This window comes from Helobdella robusta (assembly GCF_000326865.2).
Source record: "Helobdella robusta unplaced genomic scaffold HELROscaffold_7, whole genome shotgun sequence".
NCBI classification, from domain to species: domain Eukaryota; kingdom Metazoa; phylum Annelida; class Clitellata; order Rhynchobdellida; family Glossiphoniidae; genus Helobdella; species Helobdella robusta.
This window is the reverse complement of record NW_008705398.1, coordinates 2,752,389-2,763,699: the sequence shown is the minus strand read 5'-3', so window position 1 is coordinate 2,763,699 and position 11,311 is coordinate 2,752,389. Positions and strand designations below refer to the sequence as shown.

General features: G+C 31.0%; 2 protein-coding genes across 2 annotated transcripts; both read right to left on the bottom strand.

The window, feature by feature from the left end:
- Positions 1-89: 89 nt before the first annotated feature.
- Positions 90-5,667, bottom strand: HELRODRAFT_185163 (hypothetical protein). The gene is given in 10 exon segments (XM_009030853.1): positions 90-165; positions 179-560; positions 792-897; positions 1,500-1,665; positions 1,951-2,142; positions 2,308-2,340; positions 2,542-2,694; positions 2,916-3,058; positions 3,225-3,369; positions 5,565-5,667. 8 exon segments carry the CDS (start codon positions 3,367-3,369, stop codon positions 461-463), a joined length of 1,038 nt encoding a protein of 345 aa, XP_009029101.1. The 5' UTR covers positions 5,565-5,667; the 3' UTR covers positions 90-165; positions 179-460.
- A 1,259-nt stretch (positions 5,668-6,926) lies between these two features.
- Positions 6,927-8,785, bottom strand: HELRODRAFT_164917 (hypothetical protein; the record flags this gene model as incomplete). Its single annotated transcript, XM_009030852.1, has 6 exons — positions 6,927-7,151; positions 7,235-7,426; positions 7,595-7,627; positions 7,842-7,994; positions 8,480-8,484; positions 8,650-8,785. The coding sequence occupies 6 exons, from the start codon at positions 8,783-8,785 to the stop codon at positions 6,927-6,929; spliced, it is 744 nt and encodes a 247-aa protein (XP_009029100.1).
- Positions 8,786-11,311: the final 2,526 nt, after the last annotated feature.

Genomic DNA, 11,311 nt, shown 5'->3' with positions numbered 1-11,311 from the left:
ATTCCACAATTTCTCCAAAGCAACTAAAATTTCAGATAGTCGTCCATCTACCTTGATGTGAATTCTTTTCGATTTGCAACTTTTATATTCAACTACTAATTAATATTTCCAACACGGATAAGTAATTTATTGTTACAAACGTACTAATTGATTTCATATATGTACGTACATATATGGTCCGTCCAAATTCGAGATTAAAAGTGATGTTCAAATCCACACATTCAGCATTCCATTCATAAAAAATAACTCTCATAATAAATCTGCATAGAAATTTTCAATATTTTCAGAGATCTGGCACAACGCAAAAGTTGTCACGATCAATAAAAACATACAAATATATGATGAATGGGCCTTTATGAATCAAAGTTTTAAAAATAAGACACATTACAAAATCAATAAAAGTTGATTTGAATAATAATTACACGGGTCAAAGGAACATTAAAAACGTTGGCGTGTGTTCTTATACGAGAGGGTAACTGGCCATGTTGGCAATTCCACATTGGTTCTTCTTATTTCTGCTCATGTACACATAGCCTTTGTCACCCCATGATGTAGCCCAGCTGTCGAATTTTAGTTAATTTCAGTAAGTGCCTTCAGCGCAGTAGAAACAAATGGTGTTAGGGATAATTGCAATGAAAACGGTAATCTTAACACACCAACATTCAACAACTCAAAAAAAGTATTGTGAATCAGTAGATAAATTTTATTGCAATGTCAAGCAAGTTTGTAAAATTGATGCTCATACAATTAAATAATTTGTGTAGTGCGGTCAGAAGAACAATGGTGCTGACCTGTTTTTGACAATGTAATAATCTTTCCCATTGAGACTTCCATAGCCAACAGCAAGCACACCATGGTCCAATTGTCCACCATCGCATTCTGGCTCATCATACACACCTGATTGTATTCAGGTGAAAATTTAAAACAACTCATTCAGATGTTTGACGGCATTTGATAACGTAAGAAAGAAAATATACTGAAATGACAATGATATACTAAAAAAAACATTTAACATGCAAATGATGCAACTTGACGAAACATTTTGAAATAAAATCAAAATTAATAAAAACACTTTGTACCATAGATAAATTAATTTAATTTCATCTTTTATTGAGCAAGAAATTCAAAAATTTTATCAAAAATATTTTCTGAACTTTGTCAGATGCAAAAATTGAAATTCACATTGAATTGAAATTTTGCAGATAACTTTCAAATTAAATTGTGTTTTTGATCTAAATTCTGATAGATTAAAAGGAAAATTAAGTTTTAAATTTAAGTGAACAATTAATTTAAAAAACTTTTTTTAAAACAATAGACTAAAAATATTCTCATAAAAACAGTTGAAAATCGGCTAGCTTGGCTTACCATGTCAGATAAATCAAATCATAGTAAGTTCCATCGCAGGAATAAAAAAGGTTGAAAAAGGTTTATTACACTCTTTCTAGGTTCAGAGGAAAAAGGATACAAAACAGCAGAGTAACCGAACCGACAATAAAAACCTGATTTGTATAGCATGAATGATTGGTGGTTAGCATCGATGGCAACAGACACAGGTCCAACTGTGGCCAGGGCTTCCTGCAATTTCTTCTCACTGCCTTTTGGAATGTCAACAAATCCTGTCACGGTGGCACCAATTTTGTTCTTCTTGAATCTGCATTCACCATCCTGTTTGTAAATCAGATGACATCAGATAAAAAAAAACCAATTTAATGGCTAATAGTTGACAATGAAATCAGACAAAGCAGGGTTTCACATTCAGATGAAAAATATCCAACTCCAACTCAAAAAATTCTAACTCAGACCAACTTCGACACTCTGAGGTCTATTGACAACATATACAATTGACATATACAGGTCAATTGACATTATATACATAGGGTGTTTGCAGTAATTGTTCGTTATTTCAATTAACTAAAAACTTGCAAAAATTTTTCCATGAAGGTAACTCACTTGACCCTCGTACGGGTAAGCTGTTTCAGTGTCAATGCCTTTGTTAGCTTTGATGTATTCGAAAGCATTGTCCATGAGACCACCATTGCAACCGTTGTTATCATAACTGGTAGAGCAGTCGACAAGGTTCTGCTCACTGAGTTCAACCAAATCTCCTGTCTTCCTCATGTGTTGACCTTCCAACGAACCAGTCTGTCCAATTAAGATTTTATATAAGCATTGTTTAAACAAATAACAATTATCATTGGTTTAGTCCTTAAATTCCAACTATTTGAAGAATGAGAAACCGAAATAAGTGAAAAATAAAACCTAACGGGAGAATGAATTAAAAATTTCAATAAAATGTACAATACTGACTGCACTGAAAGCCCAGCATGATCCACATTGACCCTGAAATAGTGACAAAAACGATTATGATAACAAACAATGATGATGTATCAGAGGTGATTGCATCAACAAGCAACCGTGGATTGCTTTTATTTATGCACAGAAAACAACCATCCAACAAACAATGCATTCACACAAGTTAAAACAATTTTTTTATGTTAAATAAATCAATAAATCATTCTATTACACAACAATCAATCAAACCTGATTTTTGACTTGCGTGACGAGTCCCTTCTTTCTCCAGTCGACTTCAGTGGGCAAGGTCATGTTGATGTTGGGTGACAAGTATGTTGACCCTCCAACCCTCTCAGCATTTATTTTCAGTCCGTTCATCATCTCTTTGAACTCGTGAACAGTCTGAGTTCATTTTTAAAAAAATGTTAATTTTGATTGATGGCATATTAATTCAATGTCATGATTTGATTGCTCAACGATGATTGTATAAAATATGATACTGATGATGTTATATATCATGATAAAGGAGATGACATCGTAAAGATGATATGAAACTACTTGATAGCGACGATGGTATAATAATAATAGAGATGTTACAAGACTTTCAAGCATACATTACAAACCATATCAGCAAATTGATTGATCCCAACAGTAAATGATCTTTCACCATTGTCATACAGTTGGTTGTGTTCAGAGATGAACCTGTAATTCACAGCAAAGATTCTCTTTCTCAAATTTTCTTCTTCTTCATTGGCATAAACTTTGTCTAAAGAATTAACAAATTGATTTTCAAAATTGAATAAAAATGTTCTGTAATAATTTACACAAAGGTTAAAAAAATTTCAAACAAGCAAAAGCTATTATATTTATGCTTGTTTTGTTATTTGATCAATAATGCATATTCATTTTTAGAATCAAATATTAGTACTAACTGTGGAATGATTTAAATTTGAGCCAGTCGACTTCCACATCAAGAACTTCTTGAAAGTTTGAATACAGGTTGGCGCTTTGACTCTCCCAGTGCAAATCCCTTGCTAGGGCAGTACAGAACAATGACATAAATACAATCTTAATCATCTGGAAAATATATACATATACATGTATTTAGATATTAACATAAAGAGCTTTTTGGTGAAATTTTGCATTAGCATTATTAATTTATATACTGAAGGATGTCAAAACGTTGCATCAAATATTTATTTAATTATTTCAAAAAGGCTGACTATGAAAAATTATCTCTTTAAAATTTTATGCAACCAATTTAAATGATAAGAAGTGTTAAAAAGTAGCATTTGATAAACTGTTTGAAATACTGAAGTCAGAAACTAAACTAGGAAAATCTAAATCTAAAAATAAACATTTGGCAAGAATGTCATCATATTAATTCAACGAGGTAGGACGTTGTTTTCTTTGCCATCAACTTTTTGCGCCAAATTAGACAATCAGTTGTATCCATTTCATTTAAATTTAGAGCTTTCATGTTAACTTTTATTTCAAGAATGCTCATCATACAAGAGAAACAAGCATTTGTTTGATTTTAATAAGAAAACTCAACTGTCATGTCATGTTGTTTACTAGATTTGTTTACAATAAATTTCAAGTTTTTGAGTGCGAGCAGATCTTTTTGACCCATATCTTTTTGACCCATATACAATAATATACTAAAGTATTATTCATTATGCATGTTGTAACTAATAGATTATAACTATTATAACAGATTTTGTTTCTATAAAAACCTGACTTTTTAAATACAGTTAGGTCACATTGGGTTTTTGGAGGCATCGATACGCAAACAAAAGATGCCTTTCTGGTGGAAGTAGATAGACGAGATGCTGCCACGCTGTTGCCATTAATACAGCAACATGTTCTGCCCGGTTGGTTTCATATTTTAAAATTCATTTTTGTTGGTTATGAAATATAATTCGATTTTAATAATTTTAGGTACAACAGTTTGGACGGATCAATGGGCTGCTTATAACAGTATAACACCTGTAACCGGTCTAGTCCACCAAACCATAAATCACTCCATTACATTCCGGGCCGTAAACGGAGTGCATACAAATGGGGTGGAGAATTTGTGGCAATGCGCCAAACAAAAATTTAAGAGAATGAATGGTATGTGCGATGCTCACATACAATCGTACCTAGACGAATTTATGTGGCTGCGCACCATAGGAGACAGAAAAATGCGGTTCCAAAAAGCCTTGGAACTTATACGACATTATTAAGCAGTTTAAAATTTTGAAACTTTTTTGTATTTTTTTTATTAACTAACGATAATTAATAGACGATACTTCTGTTTTCTTTTTTATATGAAAATATAATGTGCAAATAAAATTAAAAATAGTTCTCATGTTTATAACATATTTTAAAAATAATAAATAATGATATTAGAATTTTATTAAAAATTACAAATATAAAAAAATGATTCGGTAAAAAATGATTCAGTTAAGAAAATCACAAATTGAAAAAAATAAAGCGCTTCGGTTGGTCATGAATGTTAATGAAGGGCGGAGCCAAATTTAAAGTTTTCAATACTATTCTATGTAAACAACAGGAAGCATGGTTTCATACTTGTTTACCGATATTTCTATTATTACCTACTTCCTACTTCCTACTACTCTTACCATGACTTACCATGACTACAGTTATACAATTAGCATCAATATGTATGTAGCCACCATTGTCCATTACCTTACATTGATTATGATTACATATTACATTTACATTACACATTGGCACGAACAAAATTTGTTAAGATTTGATTTTTTATATTTATAATATAGATAGAGCACAAAGAATGTGCTCTCATAAAAAATCAAATATCAATCTTTGATTTTGATTTGAAAAATATTTTAATTAACTCTGGATCAATTATTTAAACTATTATGAAAATAATTCGATCCCTAGCCAGGTCAGATCTCCAGGTTTTGTATGAGATGATTATCATGACATTAATAATTATTATATTGAAAATTATTTATATATCTATCATGATCAAAAATTTTTTATTGTGATTGGTTTTAGAAAGATAGCATTTTTCAGTAAGGATCTCCGATCTCGATTTCTCTTACTATTAAATGTTAAAACATACTGACTAAACTTTGAAAAACAAACAGGTAACTGGTAAACCGAAGAGTAAGCGTTTAATTTAAAATTAAAGTTTAAAAAATAAACAAATTAAAATTATTAAATTAAGCCAATTAGGGTTTTAAAGAAATTTTGACAAAAACGTATTTCGCTAAATCAACGAAATTAAAAAATTTTCTAACCTTTCTGAATTCTTTAACAGACAGACCAGCCTCGATTTTAATAAAGAATTACGTAGTTCCAAAATTTAACAACAATCCGAACGATCGCCAATTTATAAGCCGACTCAATCATATGACCAGCCACGCTAACGAATCATTTTATACAAATCTACATTATTATACATATACATATTTATATATTATTATATATAAATATATACACAAACTCGCATACATTTATTATTCATGCATACATACATACATACGCACACCAGATATATGTAGCTATGCATATATAGAGAATAATATACCTACTGATATGCATACAATACATAAATGTATAACAGTCTTTGTTAATTTGTTAATGACGGTCATGTGAGTTTTCATTTGACAGAACCAAAGAGAATAAATATCGACCGAGGTCAGCAACGAATAAATAAACGTCTTAAATATTTGGAGATAATTAAATGAAAACTTTTAAAAAATTATTTAACCTAAAAACAATCAAAACGTTAACATTTTATTTTTTTTCAAAACTTTCTAAGTCAAAGGATTTTCTCGTTGGTTTAGTATTTTGGGTGGTTTCTTGTTTTTGGCTTCTGAACAAGTGAGTTCTTTTCTTCTCTTTTTTATGACTAATTTTTTCGATATCTTTTTCTATAACTTGTGGATATTATTATGTCCTATTCTAGAGACTTTCTCGTAAGCCTCTCTTATACTCTTTTGTCTTTGTCTACTACGAGAGTAGTTTGGCGTCGAATTTTATACTTTAATTTTAGGGCTAATAATAAAAACAATAAATCTAACTTTAACAAAAATTAAATATAGTTAGTAACAATAATTATAATAATATTAATAGCAAGTATAATAACTTTGTTAAATATTACTGTAATGTAATTAATATTAATGATAATAATTTTATTAATTTAAATAATTTAACTAGATTTAAAAGTACCAATATCAAACCTACCTCTACATTTTCACTATTTAATATTAACATAAGATCAATAAATAAAAAAATCGCCCTATATACAGCGAATAATCTCACCCGCCTTATCTGATTTTTTTAGTCCTACTGAAACTTGGACTCTAACTCTCCTTCTCTTATTCTTGCTAGTCCTGATGGTTACGGCTTTCTTGAACTCTCCATAACTCCAAAAGATCTTCTTTCATCTTCTCATTCTTCTTATTGGAGTGTCTATTTTATAAATCTCTATTTATTGCTTCCATGAATGATTAATACTTCCTTTAATTTTTCTTCTTTTGAATGTCTTGTTGTGTCTCTAAAGTCTCCTTCTTTATCTTTATATATGGTCATTGCTATAAGGCATGCGGATTCGCACGGCGAACACGCCGTTGAGATGCTATGAAGTGTGAAGCCGCTTAGCGAATTAGACGTTGAAATGGTATAAGGCGTGCGAATCGCGGGTGAATACGACGCTTGAAATTATAAATCGTGAGGCACAAGCACTTCGAATTTGACGTTGAAATCCTATAAGGCGTGCGAATCACGAGACGGCGAATACGTTTGAACGGTGTAAAGCGTGAGAATTCGACGTTAATATGAAAATAGAAAATAACCCGCACGCCGAATTTGACGTTGAGATGCTATAAGGCGTGTGATATTTGTTATCAATGAATAACTACGAATTCTGCCTAAAATTATTTTGAACAGCTTTGAAAAAGCTCACTTTAGCCTCGTATGGGTAAGCCTTTTCAGTGTCAATGCCTTTGTTAGCTTTGATGTATTTGAAAGCATTGTCCATGAGACCACCATTGCAACCGTTGTTATCATAATTGAAAGAGCAGTCGACAAGGTTCTGCTCACTGAGTTCGACCAACTCTCCTGTCTTCCTCATGTGTTGACCTTCCAATGAACCGGTCTGCCCAATTATGATTTTAAATAAGCATGGTTTCAATAAGAAGCAATCATTAAAATCTATCATTGGTTTAGTCATTAAATATTAATGAAGAATGAGAAACGGAAACAGTGGAAAATAAACCTAACGAGAAAATGAATTAAAAATTTTAATAAAATATACAATACTAACGGCACTGAAAGCCCAGCATGATCCACAGTGACCCTGAAATAGTGAAAAAAACGATTATGATAACAAACAATGATGATGTATCAGAGGTGATTGCATCAACAAGCAACCGTGGATTGCTTTTATTTATACACAGAAAACAACCATCCAACAAACAATGCATTCACACAAGTTAAAACAATTTTTTTTATGTTAAATAAATCAATAAATCATTCTATTACACAACAATCAATCAAGCAAGCAAACAAACCTGATCTTTTACTTGCGTGACGAGTCCCTTCTTTCTCCAATCGACCTCAGTGGGCAAGGTCATGTTAATATCGGGCGACAAGTATGTTGAACCTCCAACCCGCTCAGCATTTATTTTTAGCCCGTTCATAGTTTTTTTGAACTCGTGAACAGTCTGAGTTCATTTTAAAGAAAATATGAATTTTGATTGAAGGCATGCTTTTAATGTTGATGATGTTCAACTGCTAGTTCTGAGATAAAAAGAGTAGTTAAAGATACTGCAACACTGATGATACCATGATGATGGTAAGAGGATGATAGTGGTGGTGCCAAAAATTAATGTCATGATTTGATCGCTTAACGATGATTGTATAAAATATGATACTGATGATGTTATATATCATGATAAGGGAAATGACAACGTAAAGATGATAAGAAACTACCTGATGGAGACGATGATATAATAATGATGGAGATGATAGCGTGAAGATGTTACGAGACTTTCAAGCATACATTACAAACCATATCAGCAAATTGATTGATCCTAACAGTAAATGATCTTTCACCATTGTCATACAGTTGGTTGTGTTCAGAAATGAACCTGTAATTCACAGCAAAGATTCTCTTTCTTAAATTTTCTTATTCTTCATTGGCATAAACTTTGTCTAAAAAATTAACAAATTGATTTTCAAAATTGAATAAAAATGTTCTGTAATAATTTACACAAAGGTTAAAAGAATTTCAAACAAGCAAATGCTATTATATTTATGATTGTTTGTTATGCGACCATAAACGTATATTCATTTTTAGAATCAAATATTAGTACTAACTGCGGAATGATTTAAATTTGAGCCAGTCGACTTCCACATCAAGAACTTCTTGAAAGTTTGAATACAGGTTGGCGCTTTGACTCTCCCAGTGCAAATCCCTTGCTAGGGCAGTACAGAAAAATACAATCTTAATCATCTGGAAAATATGTAGTGCATATATATATAGATATTAACATAAAAAAATTTCTGTTGAAATTTTGCATTAGCATTATTAATTTATATACTGAAGGATGTCAAAACGTTGCATCAAATATCATAAATTTATTTATTTATTTCAAAAAAGCTGACAATAAAAAATTAACTCTTTTAAATTTTATGCAACATATTTAAACATTAATAATTGTTAAAAAGTAGCATTTGATAGACTTTTGAAATACTGAAAAGTCAGAAATTAAATTAGATAAATCTAAAGCTAATAATAAACATTTGGCAAGAATGCTCGTCATCCAAGACTAAATGCTGTTGAAAAAATTGTTCACAATAGGCAAAAGAGCCCTTAATGGACAAAATAGTAATATCAGTAATTTTAAGAGCTAATTTGATTAAATACAAACCAATCAATCAATCAATCAATCTTCGTTTTGCGTCCAGAGACCCGGTTTCCCGAGGTAGGACGTTGTTTTCTTTGCCATCAACTTTTTGCGCCAAATTAGACGGCGCTTACAGTTTGGCGCTTTGACTTTCTAATCCATTTCATTTAAATTTAGAGCTTTCATGTCTTGCTCGATTGTTTGCGACCAGGACTTCTTTGGACGGCCTTTGGGACGTGTGCCAGGTACTTCAACATTTGCAAGAGAAGTTATAGCACTGTTTCCACTTCGTTTGACATGACCAAGCCACCGCAGACGGTGTTGCCGGCATATCATCTAAACCAGCACGACGCAGGATTTCGGTAGATTAAATACAAACCAAATATATTTATAGTATTTAGACCATCAAACCAATGTAATGAATTAACATCTAATAGCAATAGACAAATATGGCAGATGAGAACACAAATTCATTGTCCAAGCCCTAAGAACAATAAAAACTTTGAATCTTATAGCAACATTAACAAACTGTTTGCTTATAATATATCTTATGATATTCATAGCACTGTGCATTGCTACACTGGTTGACACTGGTATATATGTCTTTTATAAAACGGAACTGTTTGTAGAAATCGAGTTTGCAAAATACTGCTGAAAACCTAACCAAATGCAGTCCCAACACCCAAACGATATCAGTTTCAAAAACAGCAAGCTCCGTTACACGCTAATGTTAATGATCATTTTTTAATAAATTAATTGTTAGAAATGTCAAAGCAAAATACACCGAGAATGTGAATATGCTTGAATATTTTTGCATTCGAACCCAGCCACTGCAGCAACAAGACTAGATTCCTTAACTATTATATATTTTATTTATTTCAAAAGCCCAAGTCATACATAATTTGTAGACAAAACCCGGAGATCTGATCTGGCTGGGTGCTGAATTATTTATATTAACTTAATTAATAATTTGATCTAGGATTAATTAAAATATTTATCAAATCAAAATCATAGATTAGATTAAGATTAATGTAATGTAATGTTATCTGTAATACGTAATCGTAATCAATGTGAAATGTAATGTTATGGACAATGGTTGCAGTATGCGTTATAATGATGATCCTATGAATATAACAGTCGTAGAACTATAATAATTGTAGGAAGTAGAAGTATGCAATGATTTTACTGATAATCATTACCAGTGGCGACTTTTGGGCGCCCCGTGAAAATTTTGGCCTTTTTGGTATAAAAAACAACTTTTTTATTTTTCACCCAGGCTGTCCGAATCTCCGATTTCGATTTCATTTACTATTATAACTTACTGACTAAACTTTAAAAAACAAAAAAATTATGCCAAAAACGAGTTTTGCAAAAAACAACGACAAAATTAAAAAACTCTCTAACCTTTCAAACTTTTTTATAGACAGACCATCCTTGATTGTACAGAATAACGAAGTTTTAAACCAAACGATCGTCAATTTATAAGCTGACTCAATCATATGACCAACCACGCCAATTTACCATTTTATTTATTCCAATATACAATGTTATTATATATATTTGTTATATAATATATTATATATTATATATATATATATATATATGTATATATATGTATTTGGGTTCAGACTCTCGTATATACAGTTATTAAGAAATATCACCGCATTTTCGAGTTTGTAACTAAGCAGGCTTTTCAATTTTTCGAACAATTATTTTATTGATATTATTCAATTTATTCAAATTAATATTAAAATTTTTAATTTTTTTTAGACTGCATTTTTCATATATACATAATAGCTTTTTCGGTAACCTTTACCATCAACAGTGTAATAGAGTTTGTGATATTGTTATATGTAGTTCACCTGGTATTTTTTGTTATTTTATCAAAGAAACTCCATGTTTCATTGTTTCTTTGTGTGAGTAATTTTTTTGGGTTACAGGGTTTTTATTTTCTATCAATAAAGCATCTGCCATTCTCAAATTGCTTATATTATGGTTGTGAAATAACACTTTGATATTTGAGTTTAATATTTCGATTGTTATTTTTATTTGGTATGAATCAATTACATGATTTTTTATTGCACCATTTTGTGTATGCATTGTTGACCTTCTTGATAAAGTCGTAGTAGTAA